The 26,720-nt window shown below is 42.3% G+C and overlaps 1 protein-coding gene across 1 annotated transcript in view; it reads left to right on the top strand.

Moving 5' to 3' along the window:
- The window catches only part of FOXO1 (forkhead box O1), a 66,747-nt gene extending 48,369 nt beyond the window's left edge, over positions 1-18,378 (top strand). The window contains exons 2-3 of the mRNA XM_055702974.1: positions 13,028-14,384; positions 14,773-18,378. Coding sequence (XP_055558949.1) covers positions 13,028-14,371 — 1,344 coding nt within the window. The 3' untranslated portion in view covers positions 14,372-14,384; positions 14,773-18,378. The remainder of the gene's footprint in view (positions 1-13,027; positions 14,385-14,772) is intronic.
- Positions 18,379-26,720: the final 8,342 nt, after the last annotated feature.

The following is a 26,720-nucleotide window of genomic DNA, read 5'->3' as shown; positions in this document are numbered from 1 at the left end:
TGTAATATCTTCAAAACTGAAAATAATAAAAAAATTAAACAAGAGTAGCAAGGGCTACGGTGTCTGCTGGAGTTTGTCAGCAGTTTAATGAATCTGTGGACGTAAACCCATAGATGTATCAATGACAATTATTATAAAACTTCATAAACAAACTTGGCTAGGTAAATAATATTGGAAAACATACCTCAGTAAACACACTTGCTTTTTTCTGTTTCATCCTTGTTTTTAGAGACCCTTATGTGATCCACAGAATAAATAACTTCTTGTGTCTTGACAGCTATTGCAAATGACAACCCCTACTGCTGACATTACTGCTGGTTTTAGTCTGCTGTAAGTTTGTGTCCTGTAAATTATTTTTTAAAATTATTTTTTGAAATGAGCATTCTGACCTAGCAAGCCAGTTCACTCAGGAAAAGAGCTTGTGCATCTTCGGAGTTGCACAGGGAGCTGTGTTGTTTCTCTCTGAACATCTGCAAGAGGGAAAACTAAACTGCGGTACTTAAAAGAAGCAAAAGCTGTCAGGAGGAGACAAATACTGAGCAAGTCCCTGTAGAGTGTCTTAAGACTTCCTTGTTGCAGCCCTTTGAATTGATTAGGGCATTTTAGCTCCCTGTCCCAGCTGTGCTTTTGCCATAGCACTTTAGTGGACCTCTGGGGAAAGCTGGAGGAGAGCTCCTCCTCCTCCTTCATCTTTGGGCAAAGGCATGGGAGGGATGGGAGGCTCATGGCAGCCCTTGTGATTGCGAGGTTGGATGTTGCAGTCCTTAAATCTAAATAATTAGCCAGGCAGGCTTAGGCTGCCTGGGTACCCATGGGCTTCTCATTGCAGGGGAGTGGGAGCAATGACGGTGAAGTTTGCACCAAGTGAAGATTGTGACCTCCAGGAGAAGGGAGCCTAACTGGAAAGTTGATAAGAGCTTTTTGAGTTTGTGGGATTAGTGAAGGGGAGTGGAAGACTTTAGACTTTTCAGAAACAGTGTTTTCTTCTCTGAACTGATAAGGGTGATGGCAGTGTCCCTCCTGGGACACCTCCTGTTGCACCTGGCAGTCCCCAGTGTGCCCAGAGCCTCCTTGTGTGAGGCTTTGTCCAGGGGAATGGGAGAATGAGCGAGGTCTTCTCTGAGCAGCTACAGTGAGGCCAGCCTCCTTGCTTATAGCAAATGGAGAGAAATAGGAATGGGGAAAGATTAATCAGGACTAGTTAGCAGGAGAAAAATAATATCAAAAATGCCTAGCAAAGCTCATTTTTGCATAACAGCATCCCAGTCTGGGAGCTGTCTTCGTTTTTGTCCAGTGTGGTCCTGTACCTGTTTAGCAGCAGGTGTGTATGTAAAAGGTCTTAAGCCACAATGGTGTGGTTTATCTTCCTTTTTATTGTCCTCATTGTAATATTTTACTGTTTTTTAAAAAAAACGGATGTTTGGGTATTGTGATGAATGCTGATGCACTGGAGCTCTGGCATTTTACTCCGTTAATTCCATTCTTGTCATTAAAATCATGACTTTTTCTTGTCCTTTTTACTTTTCTTGTTTGGGGAGGAAGAAAGCAAGTAAATAAAAGGCTGACGGTTTAAGTCACTGTTGCCAGATGATATTCTATGGGAATGTGGACTTGCCAGTATGTAGATTGTAAATAGTCCTTTGATTTAATAAGGGTCTGTTAAGTGCAGAGTACAGCCTACAGTGGTGAGGGAATAGGAATGCTTCCAAAATGGGTGTGAGGGAAGAAATTACCCTTTAGTTTCCCTCCTCTGTGTGCCCAGCTTGCTCTGAGAAGTAGGACTCTGCCTCTCGTAGCCTACTGAAAGTTGTAAGCAATGTCTGGGGGTAACTTGGTTCAGAGCTGGTGCTAAACGTTTTGCAAGATTGGGTGACTGTGGCTTTATAATGCTGAACAGATGTTATAAAAACCAGCGATGAGCACCAGCATTTCTTGAAACTGCAGCCTGGAGAATGTCACGGAAAGCAGTGTTCAAGAGGGAGATGCTGGCATCAACAGTGCAACCACCCGTTAGGAGTCCTCCAGGTCCTGAGACCCTCTTGTGAGAAAATCAACTAAAAACCCTTTAAGTACAAATGCCACCTTATATGAAAGAGGCTGGTTGCAACTGGCCGGACAGTTGAGAGGGGCATTGCATACTGGAATATAGCTCAAGGGTACAATGAAGTTTGGAGGATTTTTTTTTTTTTCTGGGCATTGTAGTACTAAATCATGTTATATAAAATCTACTAGGCTGTGGGAGCAAGCTTGAGTTGGAAAGAGCTCTCCCAAAGAGAGTATGCTGGTGGTCTGCCATGCTTCTGTGGTGGGGGAAAAAAGTACCAAGGCAAACTGTGTTCAGAGAAGCTGAGTAGAAACACAATACCTAGTGTACTGCCTCTTTAGGATGTACGAAGAGGAGTAACTGGAAATCACTGCTTGCTTCTGCAAAATTTGAGGTAAAGAACAAGAATGAAAAACAGGACACAAAGAAAAAACGAACAAATACTGAACTGCATAAGGCAGTATCCTTCATCTACATATTTGCAGATGATGCAGTAGTTTGAAGAGAACTTAAATCTGATCCCATTCAAAGTATTTTAATAAAAACTGAGGAAGTCTATTTTTTCTGCTAATATTTTGTTAACAAGAAAATTGTATTTTATTTTCTTTTAATATATGAGACAGCTAAAGGGAGAATTGGCTAGAGGAAAAAGAAATAGTAAAACCAGTGGCTTTATACACTGGAGAATACTCACATACAAAAAAACCTAACGCAAAGAGAGATGTCCCTGTCTTCTTTCCTCAGTTTCTCTTGGTTACTACAGCAGCACCAGATGTTTACAACATTAGGTGAAATCCAGAGGGTGGTTGTTACTTTTTAAGCTGACACTGCTCCCTTAAAAACGTGAAACCTTCAGCATCTTTATCACTAGATGCAGTAAAGAGTCTCCAAAGATGCACTAAACAACAAAATTTGGCTCAACTCTGCTTTATTTTCCTTTGTGTAGCTTTGGGTACTATACTAAAATTTTGCTAGCCTATCCTTGCACTTGCTGTAGTCAAAATAAGGATCAAATGCATAGTGAGATGTAGCATAAGATATCATTCAGCCTGTAAATGGAAGGCTTTGCCCTTCTTTTTACAAGACTTGCTGTTTCCTTCAGCCAGGGATTTCCTGTGGGGCACAGCTAACCCTGCTGCAAAGGAAGCTTGCTGCTTTCATTGACTCTTTGTTTCTGAAAAACTAGTATTCAGTGACACCCATGTCCGGAGAATTTGAGTCCTTTGCTTGCTAAAGGAAAAGACTCCCTTTGCTATGCTAGTACAAGTGTAATAAGGAGATGTATTTTTTATTATTATTATTATTCCCGCCCCCCCCCCCCCCCCCCCCCCCCCCCCAATCTAGACAAAGACTCAGCCAACCCAACTTTTTTCTATTATTGCATCTGTATACCCCACTTGGTATGTTGGTTCCCAAAGTAAGAAATACAGACCGGCTTGGTGCCTTTCCTGCAAACAAGCAAACATCTCTCTGCTGTCCTCGTCACATCAGTTTGTGCATCGTAGGTGCAGTGCTGCAGGTATGCTTGGCTCCATCTGTAGATCCATGGGTACAAACTGACAGCTGCTCCTTCTCCGTGTCCCCAGGGATAGGTCTGTGGTCAGCCAATGGACACTGTTGCAGGTTAAATAAGTCCTCAAGCCTCTCCAGCCACAGCTAGCCCATGGGCAGCACAGCAAATGGGGCAAGTGTCCAGTGCATCCTGTTTTGCTTCACCAGCCTCAGTTTTAACTTAGTTTCCACCATTGTTTATTTTCCACTGTTGAGGGTAGCCCATTGGGTCCTGACAATCTTTCCAACCCTTTGGGTTATCAGTGATTTTGTGAAAGCCAAGAGTCTTGATACATGAGGATGAAGAGGTGTGGCTCCCTAGTAAAGGATCCATCTGAAACCAAACATTTAGGGTTAGTTCTGCTTGTGCCTTCTGCTTCGGTCATAATGCAGGGCTTTTAGCATTTAACACTTACGTTGACTTCTCAGGCAGGGATCTTTCCAGTTGTTTCACTTATCCTGTTAAAGCTTTTGGAGTAATCATATCTGTTTGTGCCCCCCCCGCTTTTTTTTTTTTTTTAAATACATTCTTGGAAGTTCTGTGCATGTCCACAAAGGCCAATGGAAAAAAAAATGAGACCTATTTTTGGACTGTGATGTTTCTCACCCCTGTGGTTTACACAGAGGCTTTGGCCTATTTCTCACCTTACTGCTGCTTATTGGTGAGAAAGTGTTTCTAGTGCTCCTTTTAAGAAGATCTGCTGGTCTAATTAGTATTGATATATTTAGCATGCATACACATTTGTACCTCTTCATTAGATCTCACAAATGTCAATAAAGGGCAGCTTAGTTTTGGAAAGAAAAAAAGGGGGAAGCTTTCTATAAACAGTGCTGTACTCTTTGTGATGAATTGGGTGTAACCGTGGAGAGTGGCAGAGGTGAAATAGGCTGTCTGTTAAACAGGAAACGAGTGATTAACATTTTTTGTCTTACTGATCATAATTATTCCCACTGGCTGAAAAAAAATAAACACCCCTGAGTCTCTCTTTAGCTGCAGAATAAAACTTTAAACTATTAGTCATTCTGGCATTGTATGGATGAACTGCTACTTGATTACTCCAAAACTGTATTTATTTATTTTAAGAAACTTTGCTTATAATTGTAATTCTTGTTTCCTTTGCAATAACCTGCTTGTCCTCTGCATTCAGCTGTCACCTCTGCTGCGGTGCCTGCGTCCCCTATTCAGTTGCATTCCTGGTTGCTGTGTTAGAGCCTGCGGTGAATGTTCTAAGAGGGCTGCCTGCCTGTCACAAATCGCAGCAACCTTCCCCACAGCTTACTGCCCTGCAGATAACTTTAGTGGTTTTGATCCGTGTGATGAGCGCATATTAGCAGTGGTGCTGATCTTGGCTGTGCTGTCATTCAGTGTGGCATGGGAGTATCTGCAAGTGTTCTCTCACTTACCTTTCTTGAACAAAAGATATGTACGTGTGATGGCCTATATTCTGCGGGACTGTTTTGAAAGACATTAATTGCATCACTGACATCTGTTTGTTTATTAATTGAATCTTTTACCAGCTTTTGTATGCTAGCACCTGGGACTGATGTCAGGGCACCCAGGTTATGCATGCGTCCTCCTGCTTTGCTGTTTCTGGTTACTGATGTAATTGCAGCACAGGCTGTGTGTGAAGGCCAGAGGTCTGAGAGCACTTAAAGGGTGAGAAGGGGCCCCACTTATAACTGGATCTTGTTGAAATGTTCCTCTTCAGTGAGGCCTTAGTATTGGCCTCCTGTGTCGGTAGTGGTCTTGGGAAATGCTTCTTCATCATAAGCGATATATGTACATATGCACACATATATATACACACACATATATATATGTTCGATAGTGTGGAAAAAAAATGCTTATTTACAAATAAGGAGCCATTATACTTGTCAAACACTTGTTTTCCATATGCTGGAATAGAAAGCTTACAGCATCAGTTTTGTAAAAGCAGTATTAGGATTGTCTGGATCACCAAATACATAGTAATCCCTGCTAGCTTTGATTTTTTTTCCACCTGATGTTTATTTAGTCCCTTATTTTCTACACTCCACAACTTCTGTTCTATCCTGATGGCTATTTGCTGCTTTTTTAATTTTTTCTTTAGTTCTTGTTGTTTTCTTTCTTTCACTTCTGAAAACTAATAGATTTTAGACAAACCTGTTGGCTGTCTTGGCTTTCCAGATGATTTTACCGGGGAGGGATGAAGTTCCATTTTACAAATCCCTTTTAAAAATCTCACAGTTTTCATATGCATCTTCGTCTGTTGTTTTTCCTAATCAGTGTCACTTAGTTTCCTTGGCTTTGAAACGCTAGCAAATGTTTATATATTTGGTGTATGCTGTGTTGATATTCTATCATGCCTGTATTGTGGTTATAGGAATAAGTGTGGTTGTAAAACAGAATATTGGCACTGATGCAGGTGATTGTTAACATGGTTGTGGCTCTGCCTCTCTTTTGGAGGTACAGAAAGTGTAAGGGTGGTCATAAGAAGCTTTGGTTGGAGTTACCATGTGTGGAACAATATCCAGGTGTGTGCTTGCCCTGTGTGTATACTTCTCATACTATGCTTTACCTTGTTGATGGTTTTTACACTCATTCTTTCTAAATGCCTGTGTAGGGATAGTAGGCAGGTGTTACCATCTCATTAGAAATGTCCAAACTGTCATTAAGGAAAAGTACTTCAAAGGACTCCACCTAGAATAAAGAGGAGGGTATCTGGGGATAGTGATTGGGAATTACTCAGATACGTGCCAGTAGAGTTGCCAGTTCTGACATGTAAGTATGCGTAGCCAAGTCCCTTAAATATCAATGTCTGGAGCTGTGCGTGTGTTTTCGGTTACTACATACCATGTTCCAGAGGAGAAAGCTCCAGTGGTTGTGAAATTCCATCCAGTCCCTAGTGCCATGTGTGGCAGCAGGATGCAACCTGGAGGATGGCCAAGCCCCTTTGGTGTCCAAAGTTTTTTTAGTCTTCTACAGCTATGAGAAGGAAGCGTAGGAAAGTATAAATCTGCGGACTTAACTGCAGAATGTGCAGGACTTAAATTAATACCACTGACATGTGGTCACAGTAGACCCCCCTCTGTGCAGGAGAGACGTGTACAGTGTTGTATTGTGATAATATACGGTCTGTCCCATTCTTGTACATTTGCTCAAATTTTATCAAATGGAACAGCCTATGAAAGAATCTCCATGTTTAGAGATGGTGTTTCATGGGTGGTGCTCCGGGATAGACTCTTGTTATGCCACCATCTGTAATGAAAAGCACAGCGAAACAGTGCAGGGTCCCTCTAGTAAGACTGAATTGTTTCTGCACTTCTCCCAGCCAAACTTCTTAACCGTATAACAGTGCAGGACAAAAACGAAGTCAAAAAAGAGCACCCCCCCCCAAGAACAAAGAACCCAAAAAAGCATGAGGGAGGAAATCCTGCCCTTCCACCTTCATGCAGCTGCTGGTGGCAAATTGCCAGCATCTTCTAAATACAACTCTTCGACCTGAGGCTAAATGACATACTTTCTGTCCATGCTCTTATCCGACAATGGAGAAGGTTTCTGAGCTGTAACCAAAGAATGCTACAACTGGGTCACAAAAATAGCTATTTCATTAGCATTTGGACCTTCTGACACTGCAGATAGATGTGTGGTTGTATTGGTGAACATTTGTGGTATCAGGAACCACATGCTTTTGAATGCAGCTAAGGCTGTTTTATGAACAAGCATGCTATCTGCTAATCAAATACTTTTGAGTGTCCAACAGTAGTTCTGAGGCAAACCCAAGCTCCATGTGCAGCATCTGCATCTGAACTTCCTGTATCTCATAGTCATTAGATGAGACAAACAGGACTGCCTTACACCAGACTGTTGTACCAATGGCAATTTTGGTACATCTGGAGTTAACAATGTTCTCTTTCCTCCTTAGCCTCCTCACCCTGCCTCTGCCAACTTGGCAGGATGGTTGGAAACCACAGCAAAGCTGGTGCAGGCAGTGTGAGTATTCCAAGGAGACCTGCCTGTTTCACAAAGTATGGTCTGCTTGGTCTTGGATAGGTGCTATGTGGTGTCCCTTGCCATGGTTAGCCCATGCTGCTGCTGTCTGGCTGTTAATGCTGAAGGAGCCCTGAGCAACTGTGCGGGTGAACTTCCTGGCCTTTGCATACTTCCCTAGGAGTGTTTTTAATGACTTCTTTTTAAAGTGGTGCTTGCCACGGAGGCTCCAAGAGAAGGGTGATTTGAACATCTGAACCTGCTGTAGAGTCCCCCTACATAGACCCTGAGAGACAGGTCTGATGTCCTCTGTAACAACATATGGAAATCCTGGGGTCTTCCTTTCTCTGCTGCAAAGCTTTTTCTTTGGTGGTGTCTCCACAGAGGGACTGCGCTGGTTCTGAATCCTGCTGTAATCTGTCAGTAACAGGACATGCTAACACAGCTGGCTTGTGTGCCAGCCACCACTGATCACAGCAGACACCTCTCAACAGCGATGATGTTAGCAGATGAACTTCTCTCCTATGAGCCCTCAACCCTGACTTTTTTGCCAAGCACGTTCCTATTGCAATATTCTCCAACTATGAGTCCAAATAAATAAATAAGCAATCAGCCCCCTTTCTCTCTCTCTCTTTTTTTTTTTTTTAAATTATTTTCTTTGTTTGAGTTGTGATTATCTTAGAGGGTTACGGCAGAAGAAGTCTTGAGTGTTGTATTCCCTGAAGGTTTCTCTCCAGCTTCCAAATCAGTTTCAGATACTGTTTGGAGAGACCTGAGAACTACAGTCAGATACTGTGCCCCAATCTGTGTTTGCAGCCATTTCAGCTGATGGTAGTGCAAGCTGAATAGCCACGTGCAGCCCATGCGGTTGAATTAGGTGTAGGAAGCAGTGGACTGCTGAGATGTCTTCTGAATGAAAAATTGATGGGCAGTCATTAAGCTGTTAAGAGAAATGCTTGATCTGTGTATTATGGAAGCAGTCTTGCTCTTAGGGCCTCCCACATTGTTACAGCTGCATCTGCCTCTAGGGGCCAACTCCTTCTGCCTTTGTTACTAGTTACTGGTGAATTTCTTTCCCAAGGTGCCATGGTGTCTTGTATTGCAGTACACTCTGTGTGTGCACCTTGATAGCAAATCCACACATTTTTATAAAATGTATCAGCTGTTGCATCCATTCCTTGCTCTCCCTTTCAGTGGCTAACACAGCACTGTGGCTGAATGGGTGCTGCCTGTGCCTGCCTGTGAGGGTATGAAGGGTGGGAGATATCGTGGGCACTCACAGGTGCTTTTACAAAGTTTTGGTCTTGCAGCTCCCCAGATACTCACAGATTCACAGTTAAATCCTGCTTGAGGAGGTTTGCTGCGGAGTTAAACAGGAGCTCTGCAATAGGAGCTCTGCTCTGCTTCCCTCTCCCTTGCATACACCAAGGCACTGGGGGGGAGGAAGGGTGGCCAGCTGCATGGTCTTGCTTCAGGAAGTACAGGCCTACAACGTTCTCAAGTTTGACGAATCAACTGTGGTTTTGGGTGCTTTTCTTCAGTAAAACACCAAAAAAATGTACTGAAAAAATAATTATATACCTCAACTTTAATTGTAATAGGGGCATGAGTTTTTTCAGCTATGAGGTTAAAATTAAGTTGCATGTTTTAGTATGAATGTCTGGGCTTTAAGTGCAGTATTAGATATTAGCAGAGCTACTCACACCCAGGGATTAAATGGCTGAGCCATTTATTTCTGTAATTGTTTTAAAACATAAAGCAGTTTGAGGGTTTTTTTTGTTGCTTAGAAGAGCAGCAAGCAGGGTGCTGTCGCAGCAGTGTGATTCGGCTGTAGGAAATGTTGGAAATGCAGCTGAATGATATAAACGTGTAGATTGACAGGAATAATTTTCTTGGCTTCACGGGTTTTATTAGCTGGTATGTGTTCATCATGTTGTGCTTAGGAGACACTGAGTTTGCGTATTTTGGCTCTTAAATCAGCAAGCAGCGATAAGCATATCCACAGGTCCTGGTCCACACACCGAAGTATGACATGAAGTCGGCTTGCAGACCAACAGGAGCGGAGGCTCCCAGCACTTTATCTCAAAGGCGGAAACTCAATCCCAGGAAACACCCCACAGGTGGCAGCAGCCCTGCTGCCGTCCTGGCCAGGTTTTGATAAAATTCCAGAGCGATCTGGCATGCGTCGCCGCTGCATGGAAACTTGCCTCAAAAGTCAGACGCTCGCTTTTCACATCATTCGGGCCAGGTTTTGGGAAGCTTTGCTTTGAAGTCTTGCTGAAAGCTGCGGCCAACGGTGTCTTGCAGCGTGCCGGTGCCGGCGGTGCCACTGAGCACTCCGGCCGCTGACAGCCGCGCTGCTCCTCCGGCTGCCAAGATCCACTGCTGAAACTATACTTTTTTATCAGGTCATGTTTGCGTCTGGCAAAGATTTGTAGACACAACATCATTAACAGCAGTGCATATTTTCACAAGATTTACCTCTTCAACACTTTTTCCAAGTTAGTAAATCATAGCTTCTTTAATGTCCTGCTGGCTGCGTGAAAAACAGGAATTTATGTAACAAGCTCTGGGCCACAAACCTTTTCCTGTTAGGAAAATTTTTTTTTCATTACTGGCAGAGTTAGGAGACAGCTCTGTTACTCAAAGAGCGACCTCAGATGTCCTCAGTACAAAAATACCAGATTATAACATTTTTGATGACTAAGGAATAGCAGCATTTTCTTAAATATTTAACACTTCTGTTGCAGAGAAGAGGGAACTGAGCCTTAGCACGATATTTTCCTTGCCTGATGTTTTTGTGTGTCTGATATGCCTATTTTGATAGTAAGCAGTAAGCCCGAGCCAGCTGGGTATGTTTACAAAATACAGTAAAGAAATGGACTGGCGCAGGAGGTTTTCTAATCAACAGAGGCGCAGAATGATTTTCTTGCGACATTTCTGGAGCTGGACTTGTGTCAGCCGGGGCGTCCAGTGGTGGCCCCGGGGTGACAACAGGGGGCTGGGCCCAGCCAGCCTGGTGGGACTTCTCAGCCAGCCCCAGTGGCTGTGGGCCACTCCGGAGGTGGATCCCAGGCTTGCCCGTCTGTCATGCTGCCTGCACCCGGTGAAAATAAAATGTCAGGGCCTTCCCCAGCACCCTATAGATAGAGGCTGAGATTTTGTTTGCAGGGTTACCTGCAGTGAAGAGATACAGTCCTGCGTTACTGAGTTAGTATGAGAATGGCTTTCTTTCAAAATTGAGTAAGGAAATGCTCAAGTTGTTGCTGGTGTTTTGTTTAACTGGGATAATTTGTTAGATGGTTCTTTGGAGGGGAAGGAGAGGTTGGAAAGGCTTCTGAGGTGAGGCACATGGTTTGGCTCCTCGCTGTGCTGCCTGAGCAGCGAGCTGCTGTGAGGCCATGTCCTGCCATCTTCTGCTGCTGAAGCTGGACCCCCGTGGGGGTAGTCTCAGGACGCTGCTGCCTGTGAGTTGTTACAGTCCTGTCACACCTCCTTGCTGCCCTCATCTGCTGGAGGTCTCTGCAGCCCCAGAATAGCTATCCCTGTTGAGCTCTGCCGGTGGCTGGGCCTGCTTTGGCTGGTTGGCTTGCTGTGGTCCACAACGTGTCATGGCCCTTGCACGGAATTTGAGACCATTGTCTCAGGTTTGAGTCAGGCCCTGTGAGATGACTGTTTTCACCTGACAGGCCCTCCTTATGGTCTTGGCTCCTTTTCTTCCGTCAGCTGAATGTATAGGCAGTGGGGAAAGACGTGCATCTTTGAGAAAGCCGGTCTGCGCAGGAGGATGGGTAGGGTAGAGGAGTGAAGGAAGACATTTCTGGAGATGTTGCTGTCACAGGCAGCACCCTAGGTTAGGAAATACAGCAAAAGCAGCCAGAGACCAGAGCAGTGGCTGTGTCCCTCGTCCTGTGGTTTGCCTCGCAAGGCAAGCGAAGCTCCACAACCTGTATCATCCTCATGGTTTGGTGCTGTAGTGGGTCTTGGGTGTCAGGTTAAAAACTCAAGGTAGATTAGGGGAAAAGGTAGGAAGACAGGAAAGACAGACAGGGTTTTTGTAGGTCTGGCAGCCATTTAGTGTTTTGAGATAATTGGCGTACTGACCTGCTGGTCAAGATCAGCCTTACCTACTGCTTTCTGGAAACAGTCTTTCCATTTTTGCTCCCCCGATTTTTTGTTTTTTAGAAAAACAACTTGCTAAAAACAACTAGGAATGGAAGGCAGCTACTGGTTTGCTGGTTTCTCTGTTACTGAGGTCTAATTTCTGGTTTACCCATTTCATGTGTTGCTTTGGGGTTCCCTCCCACTCGTTCTGCATGAATTGCTGTCCTAGCACAGACCGTGGGTCCCCATGTAGACTGTGCTACTGTCCCACTCTCCTACTACCACCTATGGCTGCCAATTTCAGTGTTCTTTGAACTTGTGGCCTTTTGTTAGCAATTACGTCAAAATATAGGACAGCTCTTCTGTTGATACAAAGTTCTTTACATGTGCTCAGCAGAAAATTACATGAGGAAAAAAACGTTTATCTACAGCTTCGTAATGCAAAGGGTAGTCTCTTGTGAACAGGTCAGCCTGTGGGCTTGGATTTTGGATTTTTGGAATTTTTTTTCTTCTTCTTTTTTATTTTTTGTAGTTAAGAACTGAGTGGCTGAGGAGATAATGAAAAGCTTCAGTACCTCTGGTCAGTCTTGGCACAAGTTATCTTGTGCCCTCGGGTATTAGAAGACTCATTTTTGCATATTAAAATGTTGATTTTGAAAGAGAAAGATGGTTTTATGACTGAGGTTTTAAATGCAATTTTGTCTGTGCTGTTTGCATTACTTTCTCCCTTATGATTTCTTAGGCAATTTGTGATGTTTACTTATAAAAATTAGAACTTAATCCTCAACTGGTTTTCCATATGTGTTTTCTCAGATAACAAGTAATACAAACCTCACTGATGCTCAGTGGCAATACTCACAGGTTGGCATGTTTGCGGGGTTTAGGGATGTGCAGGATGAGAAACCATTACAAGGACCATCGAACAGGATCTAGTATTCCTGAAGTTTGCATAAAATAATAAGAATAAAAAAACCCTGCATGTAATCAGGTTCAACTCATTAGAGTGAAGCTGATAATGAGATCTTCAGTCATCTTCTTGGTCTTCTAGTATATTTTGTCTCCTTTATGAGGGATTTGTATTTTGGAACAGCTCCTTCGGTATTCTATTTAACTTTTTAAGTCAGATGTGATTGGGCCACATGACAGACAAATTGACGTGGCAGCTCCTTGTAAGCTCATTTCAGCCAATTTTGAGCGGTGAGCTGATAAAAGATGTTTCCATGCTGGCATGTTTTCCCATATCATGATTACCTTTATGTTTTGTAACAAAAGGAGAGTGTGTTTGGAAACACAAATATTAGTATGCCATAAAAGATGGCGTGTTTTCTCCATTTCTTACACCTTATTTTGTTTTTCAGAATTCAATCCGTCACAACCTGTCTCTGCACAGCAAGTTCATCAGAGTGCAGAATGAGGGAACAGGGAAGAGTTCCTGGTGGATGCTCAATCCTGAAGGAGGAAAGAGTGGCAAATCTCCTAGGAGGCGAGCAGCATCCATGGATAACAACAGCAAGTTTGCTAAAAGCAGAGGCAGAGCTGCCAAGAAAAAAGCATCCCTTCAGTCTGGTCAAGAGGGAAATGGTGACAGCCCCGGTTCGCAGTTCTCGAAGTGGCCTGCAAGCCCCAGCTCTCACAGTAATGATGACTTTGATAACTGGAGTACATTTCGACCTAGAACTAGCTCTAATGCTAGTACAATTAGCGGAAGACTTTCTCCTATTTTGCCAGAGCAAGATGATCTTGGAGATGGGGACGTGCACTCCATGGTATACCCATCATCAGCCACCAAAATGACGTCTACTCTACCTAGCCTTTCAGAGATGAGTAATTCTGAGAACATGGAAAATCTTTTGGATAACCTTAATCTCTTGTCACCTAATACGTCAATGACTGTGTCAACCCAGTCTTCATCTGCTACCCTGATGCAGCAAACACCAGGTTACTCGTTCGCATCCTCGACCACAAGTATAGGTTCACCAAGTCCAGACTACAGGAAATTTACGTATGCTCAGGCTAGCATGAACTCTTTGCCACAGATTCCTATGCAGACTCTTCAAGACAATAAATCAAGCTATGGATCGATGAGCCAATATAACTGTCCTGCAGGACTTCTGAAGGAATTACTGACTTCTGATTCTCCGCCGCACAATGACATCTTGGCATCAGTAGACGGTGGTGTTTCCCAGGCTGGTGGCAGGGCACTGGGCCAAAGTGTGCTGATGGTTGCTAACTCGGTGATGCCAACTTATGGCAGTCAACCGTCCCACAACAAAATGATGAACCCTAACACCCGCTCTCACCAAGGACATAACCAGCCAACACCTGCAGTTAATGGTCGTGCCTTGTCACACACAGTGAACACCATGTCACATACATCAGGTCTAAATCGCTTGTCGACAGTGAAGACTTCTTTACAAGTGCCTATGAGTCACCCGATGCAGATGAATGCTATGAATCCGTACGGCCCTGTTAACAGTTGCAATGGCTACGGAAGGGTGGGAATTGTTTCCCTCCACCAGGAGAAGCTTCCAAGTGACTTAGATGACATGTTAATTGAACGGTTGGACTGTGACATGGAGTCGATTATCCGTAATGACCTTATGGATGGAGAAACATTAGATTTTAACTTTGACAGTGTATTACCTAACCAAAGTTTTCAGCACAGCGTAAAGACAACCACACACAGTTGGGTGTCAGGCTAGGATGTAGTAGGAGGTAAGCTGTGCTTTTTATGATAAATCTGAGAAACAGCTAAATGGAAAAGAGATGTCGAGATGCTTAAAATCTGGGTGGTCTTCTGTGTTGGCATGTGAAGTGCCTCTATTACACTCAGTCACTTTCCAGTCCTTAGTTAGTCTGAAAATCAGGTTTGCACCAGTGCATTAGGATTGCCACGTACCAACTTCTGTTACTTCATGTGGAGCACTGATGTTTTGCCATTGTTATTTTAAACAAAAAACTTGCTGGTAACTAGCAATTAATGAATACATTTTTTTTCCTCATTTAAGGTATCTTAAAGCTAGTTTGAGCATATTTTAATAGGTTTAATCTTTTGGTGTGAATGTTAATTTGTTCTTTTTGTTGTTTTTTCTTCCCTTCCTAGGCTACGGTTATATTCTCCAGACTTGTCTGACAGCAGGAACTGAGAAAAGCAGTACAAAGATGTCCTTCACCTTCCTTTTTAATTTTCTTGACAAAGCTATGCGCATGCACTAGCTTTTTTTTGGGTCTTTTTTTTTTTTTTTTTTTTTTCTTTTTTCTTCCTTTCGTCAGAGTTGGCAGCAGACAGAGTATTTTCCTGTACAGGATGTTTGCCCAAGGTTTGCAGGTTATGTGCTGCTGTAGATAAGAACTGTGCCATTGGAAATTTCATTACTCTGAAGTGCCAAATTCACTACACCATATAATCACAGCAAAGACTCTTACTTACATCATATTGTGCTTTTGGTTTTGTACAGTATGATCTGTAGAAGAATAATTGTTTTTTAAGACTATCTGTTTTGGTCCAAGAAAAGTTTATAAACTTTTGTAAGAATACTGTGATGATCTCATGCCCTAAGTAAGTTTAACCTTTGTTGATGTTACCTGTGTTTTGATGAATTGAGATAACTGTGGACTTGCCTTGCAGCAGTACGAACTGCATTATTTTACTCAAAATTGCCACACATTTCATATGGGAACAGAATAGCCTGTTAAATACGATCCTACTAAACTCACTGACTATTCAAAGCAAACAGTAGATTAAATGTCATTTGATAAGTTACCTGTATTCCTGTAAATTTATGCAAGAATATATCTGGATTTCATTGTCAGACTAATGACTTTATTGTTGGACTTAAGAAAATTTTTGGAATACTTTCCAAGCTATTTTTCTTATAATTAAAGTCTACTTTTGTTACATAGTCAACTTTAAAAAAAAAAAAATATCTGAGATCTGGCAGCATTCATAAACTCTTCATTTTGTACAGTATTTTAACTGGATTAAGTACATGTTTTTATAAATTTCCCTAGCACTTGGGAGTGCTAATAAAGAAAAAGCTTAATAAGGATCTTGAATACAAAACATTTCTGTCCCTTTTTTTGTTGTGTGATGTATAAATATAGACAACTTTATGTTTAGGAAATATTTAATCAGTTTTATATATGCATTTTTAGAAATGTCATCTGCTTCTACTATCATTTTAACTCTGACTACCACAAAGTGTTAAGTATTCATTGTTAGATGCTTGTACAATGCTTCACATTTATATTTATTTCATGGAGGTCTCATAATGTTTGTGCACTCAAGAGCAAGACCTTTGGAGGATGTTGATAATCTTACTAAAATTAATGAAAAAATTGCCATTTGTCCTAAGTAGCACTAGTTCTGGGGTTTGTCAGTGTTTCTTTTGTAACGCAGTACGTTTGACGAGGCAGAAGTGCTTCTTCTAGGGTGGGTGGCTAAAACTTCTGTGACACCTTATTGCAGGACAAAACATTACTTTTTTTTTTTTAATTAAGAAAGATAAAGTAAGTGACAAAGTTATACAAATACATCAGCTTTACAGTAGGGGAGAACATTATCAACAGAGGGCTTGTTCCTGTGGAAAAACTTGCTGTTGTTGGAGTAAGTACACTGACAACTAATGCCATGACTGAGCATTTTCAGATTGGGTCTTGGATAAATGATTTCTGATTTTTCATAATCGCACGATGCAGTTTTCATGGATGTATGGATAACAGGTCCCACCTGTCTTTTCACTTTCACACATCATTTGTGCTATAGAAATCCGTGGAGCTCTTTTATGCACTGACAGGATGAACAGCTTTTGTGCTAGGGCTGGTGTTGTGAAGAAGGGGAGAAATAAGTATTTTTCCACTGAATTTTCTTTTGTCTACATAGCCCACAACTGGAAAACGTTCTAATTGAAAATTATCTTCCCTGTAGTGATGGCATGTGGTGGAGAAAGAAATGGGATGTGCCAAGAAAACGAAGTTTAGTAACAAGCCATATATTTAATGATCCTGTTGTGACTTTCTTAAGGCTCTGCAACATATTTATTGGTGTGCTAGCATGTAGCTCCCTGTTGGGCTTAAATCACTACTAATTGCAGCTGGTCCTACTTTTGTCCTGTTATGGTTGTCAGCAGTTCCAGAGGCTGATGTTAAGCTATCCTGTGATATGGAATCTCCTCCAGCGTAAAATCAGTCTTTGAAATTCTGTTGAGTAAAATGAAATGTTCTTAGTGCTGAAATCTCAGTGAAGCCACCTGCTTTTACAGGCAAATCTCTCTAGTAGCATCTTTACCATCAAATTCATAGTCTCTGGAACGTGATGGTAAATCCTGGCAGTGGAGCAAGTGGAGGGCTCACATACAGGTTTTTTTTCTTTCTGTTGCATGTGCAAAAATGTTTGCTCCCAAACAAGCACTTATATGCATAGACCAAAGCAGTTGTAAAATTCACCTCTGCATGCAAAGAAAACAGTACTTAATGCTATACTCCACGGGGTTGCAGCTGAACATGCTACATTTAATAATATACCTCCTGTTTATTATTTACTGCTACTGTATAACTTCCGGTATACAGATATTTTCTTCATTTCCTTTTATAACTATGAATGACATAAATGTAGCCGTTCCTTAATTACAACAGTCTGTAGGAAGCCCCTTATAATTATTATGAGAAGGCAGTTGTAGATAATCAGAGGTTTGGGCTGTGTGGTCACATTCATTTTCTTCTTTTTTTGGTTTTTTTTTTTTTGTTTTTGTTTTTGTGGTGCCATTCTAATATTTTGAAATTGTAATTCTGGAATACTGTGAAGTCCGGTGAAGGGGAATGCTGTCTGCCTTGAAAGCAAACATTATGTGACCTCTAGTAATAAATCCTTTTTCAGTAAAAGTACCAAGTTTCTGGAGTAACTTAGTTTGTCAGAATTGTTGTAAATGATTGGTTTGTGAATTGTGCAGATGATCTTACCTATGCAGCCTTGTTTTTGACCTTTCTCTGGTTTGTACTGTTATTAAAAGTTTATTGTATTATAGAGCTGTTCAGATATTTTAAATATAAAGATGTATTGTTTCCATAATATAGCTATATGATATATGTTTAGGTAGTAGATGCATTAATTGGAAAGCTCTGCTTTGATAAACTGACAATTTGCCTACACCTATAAGCAAAAGTCATATTGCTTATTATTGGCTTAAGTCAACAGAGCATCCCTAAGAAGAGAAGTTAAAATTGGACCAATTATAAAACAGTCTAAAATTTGCACTTGTTAAACCACTGGATATATGTTAGTACTTTTTTATTTTTTTACTGATTTGAAATTCCTATTTTCATTATGAAATTGCTAGGATCCTTAATTTATGACTGATTTTAAATAAGGTATTCTCATTATTATTTTGGTAATCATAATGTAAAATGCATCATGGTTTATGCAAGCAAAAAGCAAATTACTCTGCATTAAAACTGGCCTCCTTTTTGAGAGTGTTCCACAAACCAGCAATATCGTGAGAGATTGGCATGTACATACTGCTAGTTCTATTTGCGAGTGGTGTGACAGCTCTTCAACGCTTCACTGCTCTGACTTAGTCACATTGCAGAATTAAAATTCATACGTGGATATTTTCAGAAAAAGTGCCTGATGTACTTCTACAGACACACGAGAACAATCCCTGACAGTTTGTTGTATAAAGCCATAAATGTATATAAATAATGTTTAAAAGGTTTTGTGTCCTTTCTTGTATACAGAAAATGAGATTTGTACCAGGATTCTACTTGTGATTAGTAATCCTTCTACTCAGACGTTGTCGTAATCACTTTCCTTACCGCGTAATCTTTTTAATGATGATGATCCCATTTGGACAATCCTGATGGCATTAGCAATTTTATACAGAAAAATACCTCATGGTACCAAGTCTTGCCTGGCAAGATGATACCATATGAATGAGCAAACACTAACTGCAGAATACTCAACAAATTTTCCATTACTGGGTATAAAGGGATTTCTCTCTCTTGGCATTGCTTCTGGAATTGGAACTGTGGCAGGTACAGGAACCTAATAGGGCTGTGTTACCAGTGTTTTGTCACAACAGTGTGTGCTAAAAGTAACTTGTTTACAAGTCTTTGGGACTAAACGCAAGAAGAATCCATGCCTGACTCTTAGGGCTCATGAGAGATCTTTGTGTAGAGACGCTTTGTTACTGGAAGCTGCATTAGGCAGCATCGGACCGTGTTGCCAGTGCTTCAAACAAGCCTAGTTCAGAGAAAATTACAAAAAAAAAAGTCCTGAAATCCATTCAGAATGGGGATTTGTAAGTATAAGCTCTTAATAAAATTGCTATGACATGAGATGGTAATTAGTGTATCAGAATGTTATGTAATGCATTGTTAAAGAAGGAAAAAAAAAAAAGGACGTTAACATCCATCAAACCGCAGGAAAGAATTAGTCTTTTAGTCCAAATTACATGTTAGCTCCTAATGCTATTAAATGTGGGAGAGAGCCGGCTCTGGAAGGACATTTTTCTCTTCCTTCCACTCCCCCTGTCGAAATGACAAAGTCCTCTTGGCCCTTTTTACCTTCATTTTTGCCTCTTGCCTGCCTCTGCCCCTCCTGCCTTCCTGAAGTACATACTTTTTCCTCAGGGTAAGAGTTTTTTCGTTGCCCAACGTTTAGGTGCTATAGGCCAACCTGCATGGTGCTGCTCCTCTCGCAGCCGTGCTTTGCACCGTGGCGGCAGGAGTGCTGATGGGAGTAGAGAGAGCCGGAATGTCTTAAGGGTTGTTTCTTTTTAAATTTAGATTGTGTTTCAAAACAGAGCTGGAAGAAAGAAGGAGAGGCTGCCAAAGCAGACAGCCAATAACACCCACGCCACAGTAGTTTGTGAGGCCCGGATCCCTGCTTGCCTGCAGGTGGGGAGGGAGGGGGGTGGCAGAGTGCAGGCTTTAAATGAATTGCTGGCAAAATTGCCAGTTTGATTTTAAAGTGATCAGAGGTAGAACTAAAGAGCATGGAAGAACGCGTTGCACATAAACCCAGAAACATTTACAGATATTTAAAAATTAATTTCCCCTTGTCCTTTGCAGTTGCATCTTTATTTTAGCTTTACCCTTTTCTCTACAGTGTACATTTTGGAAGGGGTTTTGCACATTAGGGGAAGCTGAGGATATCTTCACTGGCATTTTGAAAAGCCTGACTTCTGGAATGGGAGGGTTGTAAGATCAAAAGATACTCCTTTTGGGTGTTCGCGAAGCCATTGTTGGAAAGGTTGTACATCAAACTGGTACATGGCTAGTTACTGCTGTCAGGAGAGGTAGTCAAAGCTTGTCTCTTGGGAAGGGGCCGGCTAGCAATTTATGCCAATCTGGCAACAAGGGATTTGAATCTGCTGATCAAGCACAGAAACCTCAAAGCATCCTTGTGCTCTGACTCAGTTCTGCATCGATGTAATAAACATGTTTTTGTGCAGAAATAGCATCAGGTATTATGTCATGTCAGTTGATAATCCAATTAAAAATACAAATAGTGTTAGATGTTGCGACCATTTATTGTGCAGCTGGTGTGCAAAGATGGGTTTTGTGAAGATCCTGAGAAGGAATAACTTGCACTGATCAGTGCCTGTGGTCATGCCCGCTGCTGGAACTGTATGCAAATCCCTGTTCATTACCTGGTGTTGTTTTCCTTGGGGTAATGTTCTGGCATGTGCCAAAATGATAGCCAAAATGAGGAGGCAGGGACAGCGCCCCATCTTATTTTATTTTATGTTTTCCTGCTTGCCGTCGGACCCTCGGGCAATCAGACATTTTGCATGTATTTTTTGCAAGTAAACTTCTTGCGTGGGTGTTTATCACTGAGTTGGTGGGAAAAGGGATGAGGTCTTCATGCACTACAACTGGAGGAGCACTGCAGGAAACTTCTGGTGGGTATAATAGGGCTTTGGAGTGGAGAACTGGACAAAGAACTCATTCATAACTTAGAGCCTCAACATTTTATATCCTTGATAGGTACTCATCTATAGTTGCTCATGCCATCTTTAAATGAAGAGGCCTTTCTAAGTGGTTACATTTCCTCTTCAGTGCCCTATGATGATACCACCTGAGCAGACAACTTGCACAAGAGCTTTGCTGGGTCTCCAGGGACGTGGGGAACTGTGGCAAGAATGTCTAAATAGTTTCTGAAATATTCAGTCGACCTGAATTTTGCTGAAGTCAGGCGTTAATGGAAAAGGCCATTATAGAAGTGCATGTATATGCATTGGAAAGGGAGGGGGGGATGAGAAATTCTGCAGGTATAACAAGCTGATTTCTGCGATGATGAAGCAGGGCAAGTCGTTGTTTTGAGGGGTAAAGGAGGCTGGATTTCTCTGGGGTAAGGGCTCAATGTAGCAAAAAAAGATTTACTGCTGGATTTTGAAGTTGTGTCCAGTAGCAGCTAAGACAGCACAGTATCCTGGCCTGATCTGTTGCTTGGGACTTTCTGACCAGGTGAAAACAAGTGATGAGCTGTGAAACCTTGTGGCAACTGGAGTTTCATCTCAGGAGCCCAAATAAGTTACCACTTCCTGCTCCTCCCTTTCTTTCCCCTTCACCCTATCGATATACAGCACTTGACAGGAGCATTACTGTTGGGGTTGTTTTTTTAAATCTGTCCACCCTGCTCAGAGCAGTCGGGCTAGGCAAGGCTCTGTGTCCTTTCAGCCCCAACATTGGTGGCTGAGCTGTGCTAAGTTAGCTCTTTGCCTCCTCTGAGCTGTGCCAAGTTAAGTTTTTTGCCTCCTCCTCCCTTAGCCCATACAACGGGCCTCTCAAATTAACACCCAAATGAGCCTGAAAGCCAAAGGTGATTCACTCCAGGAGATGACTCCAGGAGCCCTTTGAGGTGGGAAGTTTCATCAGCCTGTGGCTCTCCTGCTAGGGGGATTCTAAACTGAAAATAGCCTGGGGGTGGCAGGTGAAGTCCTGGGAAAGAGGTTTGTCTTGGAGCCATGCAGCTGCTCCACCACTCGCCCTCTCCCACCCTGCCCTGGTGTCCTTTAACCCTCGCACTGAGCCTTGTTGGTCTGCAAGGCAAGGCTTTCACAGGGTTTTCTGAGCAGGGTTTCTGCAGGCCAGATTTCTCATTCTGCTACAGGAAAACTCTGCTGGTGTAAGCTCATGTGTCAGGAAGTTTATTTTCAGCGTAAAGTAAGAAGTGCGGCCCTCCTGCCTACAGACTTCTTGCACAGCTGGCTGTCTTCATCCCAGTGGTCCTGGTGAGGTAGGTGCAGAAAGCCAAGAGCCTGCTGGTGACTGAGCAGCGTGCCAGGCAGATGGGGCTATACTGACTCCAAAAAGAATATTGAATAATAATGTTTGATGTAATTATATTGAATATGCTGGACTCCAATGTGACTGCTGGGAAACCCATTGCTTAAGTAGGACTTAGTGCCAGATAAATTAAGTTAAAAAAAGGGCGATGCTGATCTTTGCAAGAGGTGCTAGTACAATCATAGGAACCAGGCTTGACTTCCATGTGGGGTAACTTCACAGAACGTGTAACACAGGCTCAGTGACATGAGGGAGACAGCAGCCATGTTCCTGCTGGAGGGAGGGACCTGTGCTTCACAGGTATGGTGAAGTCAGTGAGCATGGGGACACAAGTGATCAGTGGTTTGAGAAATTTCCTCATCTAAGTTCCTGAGCCAACTGGGATGTAATGGAAGTCCTCTCAGTGCCTACATTGCTCTAAAGGGTTGGCCATCCGAGTGCGAGTAGTACTCGGCTTTTCCAGACTAGGGAAGCTGCCATTGCCTTCCCTCAAGGACCTGTGCTGTTCAACGAGTTTGAACAACAACCAGCAGAAGCAGCCAATGACTGAATTGCTGAGTGCACCGTTATACATGGTAGTAAAATGTCAGGCTGTGCCAAGAGCTGCAGACGGGGTTCAGCTTATTTTGTGACTAGCTGATAAACCAGCAGATACGATAAAGTGTTGATGAATGTGGAACTGAACAGTGGAGAAGGGAAAAATGAGTCTAGTGCGCACGGTTGCATAATGAACTCTGGATAAGGTCCTACCACCATGAGAAAGATCTTAGAGTCATTGGAAGGATTTCTTACAAGTCTCGACTCACAATTAGCTGAGGACAGAAAGACACAGCAGGAATAAGAGTAGGAAAAGAGAAAGAGAAACATCTGTTGTGCCACTGTTTACATGCAAAATACACCTATATTGTAAATATTGCATGCTGCTTGGTTTTCAAAGGCGGTATTGCAGGGCTACAAAGAGCCAGGAGCAGAGGCTAAAAAGAAGGGATGAGTGAGGATGGCTGTAGCTGAGTGAGGTGATAGAGGTTTGTAAAATTGTGAATACTGTGGAGAAGACAAATAGGAAATGATTAATCAGTATTTCTCGTGACACAGCTGGGGGCACCCAATGAAATGATCAGGCAACAGGTTTAAAACAAGAGGAAGTACTTCTTCACACAGTACATAATTAAAATTTGGAACTTAATGCCACAGGATGTTGTGGAGGCCAAAAGTATAAATGGATTCAAAAAAGGTTTATACAAATTAATAGAAAATAGGTCCATCAGTGGCTATTAAGTACAATGGCCCGGATGTGGCGTCTAGCTCAGGAAGTCTCTAAATGGCCAGTTGCTGGAAGCTTGGAGCATGTACCAGGGAAAGGATTACTCAGTCCATGACCCACTCCTTATGGTCTTTCCTCCTGCACATCCGCTGCTGACCACTATCGGGCACTGGACATTGGCATAAGTGGACCTTTGATCTGACCTTACAAGGGTTATCTTCAGATTCTTAGTTGTGCTGGGAATAGGTACAGCCAGAAAGAGCTGCCCAACACCCTTCTGTGAGGAGGTTCCAAACATCTGTGTGTCCCTTTCCAGTTGTCTCTCTGTGGTCATGGACTGGTTGGCTCTGTGTTGGGACTCTTGATATCTTTTACTGGGAGGTGTCAGCTGCATTCTCACCATAATAAACTGTGATGTAACAAGTGCAAAGTACCTGGATTACCTAGATTTGTAAGCTTTTAGGGCAGAAAAAAATGCACAAGGAAAACACAGCAGGGAGAAAAAAACCCCCTCGCTTCTTCCCAAGTAGCTTTTCCCTAGCAGCTCTGTGGAGGCTGTGCTTAGAGCAGGGATTAGATAATGTGCTACAAATCCCAGCCTCCCTTCTACACCACCCATGACTAAAGCACTACTTTTTTTTTTAACTTTTTTTTTTCTTTTCTTTTTTTTTGGCAGATAAAGGGTTAAAGTAATTCATGTAGGCATGTGCAAGCCTTTCAAAGACAGTCAACATTGGTACTGGACAGTGAGCCTAGCAGAACTGGTCTAGTAGTAGTAATGTGTCAGTGGTACCAACTTCTCCAGTGCTGACAGATAAGGTCAGCCAGAAGAGAAATGTGTGTGAAATATGCAGTTTTATCTCTTTCTAAATATTTTAATGATGTAGAATGGAGCTCTAGTGGTGGACAGAACAGCATTTTCTTGCTGGATCTAGTTTGAGCTCTTTCCTTTGTATGTTAACAGAATGACACCAGGCTTGTTAACTCATCATAACTGATCAAGAAATGCTGACCTAAACATGAAGGAAAGGTAAGGCTTGTTATCCTGCCTATAGCTGTGACAGCCCATTATAGGACTTCATGTGAAGAGACACTGAGTAGACATCACAACCCAGTCTTGAATGCCAGCAGCTATAAATACTGGGTGAGAGTGAATTTATGCTGTAGCTCTCCAGTCAACATGCAGGAAATCACAGACTTCACTCGAGTGTTGAAAATATAATGCTAATGGACTACCATATGCATTGCAAACGTAGCTGCCTTTCCTTAGATCTGTGTCCAAAGCTGCTTCCTTTGCAAAGCTTTGAAATGTGAAGTCTGATCTATGCTGACTCTTCTCAAAACATTCAAAAAGAATTTTTAAGAAAACTGTCACCTCTGTATGTTCCCCTTCAAAAGCGAGTGGTTATTTTCTCTAAATTGCCACTATTAAAAGAAAATGGAGATATCTAAACCTCCATAAATGCAACCTATAAGTTTTTTAAATTAACATAATGTTTGGCACTTCAACTGACTGAAACCTGGGCTTTTTAATGTATTTCAAATTGAATAATAGAGAACCATGTGTTTTATAAAGCACTGGTTAGGCATTATTATCAAGCAGATCGATTCCCTCTTTGTCTTTTCTCACCCACCTTCTCCTTGCCAATAGGTTTGGCAATGGCTTAGTGACCCCCAAATCATGGGTGCAATGTTAAAGACGGGGCACCCAGAGCTCTTTCCTGTTTATATCATCATCTGTGATTATTTAGCAGCTTCTCTTTTGCTCACTTTCATTAGTAGTGTTCACAAGGTGTGAAAGCACTTCCCAAACATGATGAAAAGATTCCTGTTTCTGAAAAAGCTTGCAGCTGATGATTTATAGTAAGCAATGGTTTTGTATAACTGGTTTTGAAGGCTGCTATGTCTCTCCTCAAAGTTTCCTAGTTTGTCCTGAACTAGACTTTGATTGCATTAGCCATTAGCAACGTTAAGGTATGTTGAGGTCATTGTGAGAGCTTCAGGAAGCTCTCTGCCACCCAGGAAGCTTTCTCCCACCCATTCCCAAAGCTGTGCAGACACTCTGAGCCTATAGCAAATGCAAAGCAAAACATGTGAGCCTACTCCCTCTGAATCAACTTTATTTGGAGGTGATTTTTATCAACTTTTTTTCTTTTTTTTTTTTCCTCTTGTGAAATGGTTTGCTGGTATTTACACAGTCAGTTACTGCGGCTCTGTGGAGAAGTGGTAACTTCTATCAAGCAGAAGTTACGACTTCTTGAACCTTTGGCCATGTAAAGGGAACCCACAACCTAGTTGGCCGTGACAGCTCCCATATTCACTGCATTTCTGTGCATCCTCCTAATTTGACTGAGGAAGGCCTCATAATTCCCTAAGTTAAGACGCAATTGCATACCACCATTACAGTTGCCTTTTGCGCATTAGTTAACTGAGTGATGATACAAAGCTGTTTCTGGCAGCCAAGGGGATGAAATCCAGCTGGCAGAGCTGCTGGCGTGGGGTCTCAGGCAGGCAGCCCTGCTCTCTCTGTGTTTCTGGTGCTGCTGTGCTAATTGCTGGAATGTGACTCCTACCCACGGTGCAAGGGGAGAGCATGAGCCCTGGCAAAAGAAGGCTCGCCTAGCCCACTGCCAAATCCCTGGCTGCCCCCAGCTGTTCAGGCTGCTCAGCTTGGGTAAGTCGCTTCTGCAATGCAAGTGCTTGGGAGCTGCCCACCAGCAGCCCCGAGCCCTCCATGCTGATGGCTGCGTGAAGGGAGTGGTCCTTGCAGGGCACACGATGGTGTTGATTTTCTGGTTTCGTTTTAAGGATTTAGTTTATCCAGTTGGAAAAACACTCATCAAAGGCAGTAGGTAGGATGGTCTCCGATTCTGTGTGGTCGGGTTCTTAGAGGCTTTAGTGGTGCAGGCATAATAAATTGTCCTCAGCAGTTGCGAAAGCAGCCTCTAACTTCAGCAGCGCTGGAAACCATGGGAAGACAGCATTTGTGTTTACTTTGGGTGAGCGCTATCTGTTGAAAAGGGGACTCTAGGGGACTTTTATTTTTTTTTAGGGGAGTACTGTTTTAAAGATTCAAAAGTGTGATTTTTAAGGTCCTGATGCATTCATGATGTTTGAAAATTACTTGCTTATTGCTCAGATAAGCATGGATTCTGATATATTGATAAGAACAGGTTTAATGAGAAGGGAGGGGATTTTGGACTTATTTTTCTCAAGACAAAAGAAAAACGCAGCTCTGATCAGTAAATTTAAATTAAAAAAGAAATAATCTTTATTCCTTCATGCTCTTTTGGGTTATAGACAATTCTGAAACATGTTTAACTATACATGTGAACAAGGCACATCTTAGTTATTAGGTTATTAGGCTTGTGTGGAGATATAGTTGACTTTTAGTATGACACAGTCAAAAATCCAATAATGTGGAGCACAGATATAAACATAGTCCTTGACAGATGATGGAAATCAAGGGGTGCTAGGCTTCTGGGTCCCCTATTTTTAAT

Source organism: Falco cherrug, chromosome 2 (assembly GCF_023634085.1).
Source record: "Falco cherrug isolate bFalChe1 chromosome 2, bFalChe1.pri, whole genome shotgun sequence".
Taxonomy (NCBI): Eukaryota; Metazoa; Chordata; class Aves; order Falconiformes; family Falconidae; genus Falco; species Falco cherrug.
Note: the sequence above shows the minus strand (reverse complement) of the source record. Positions and strands in the feature narration are given on the sequence as shown.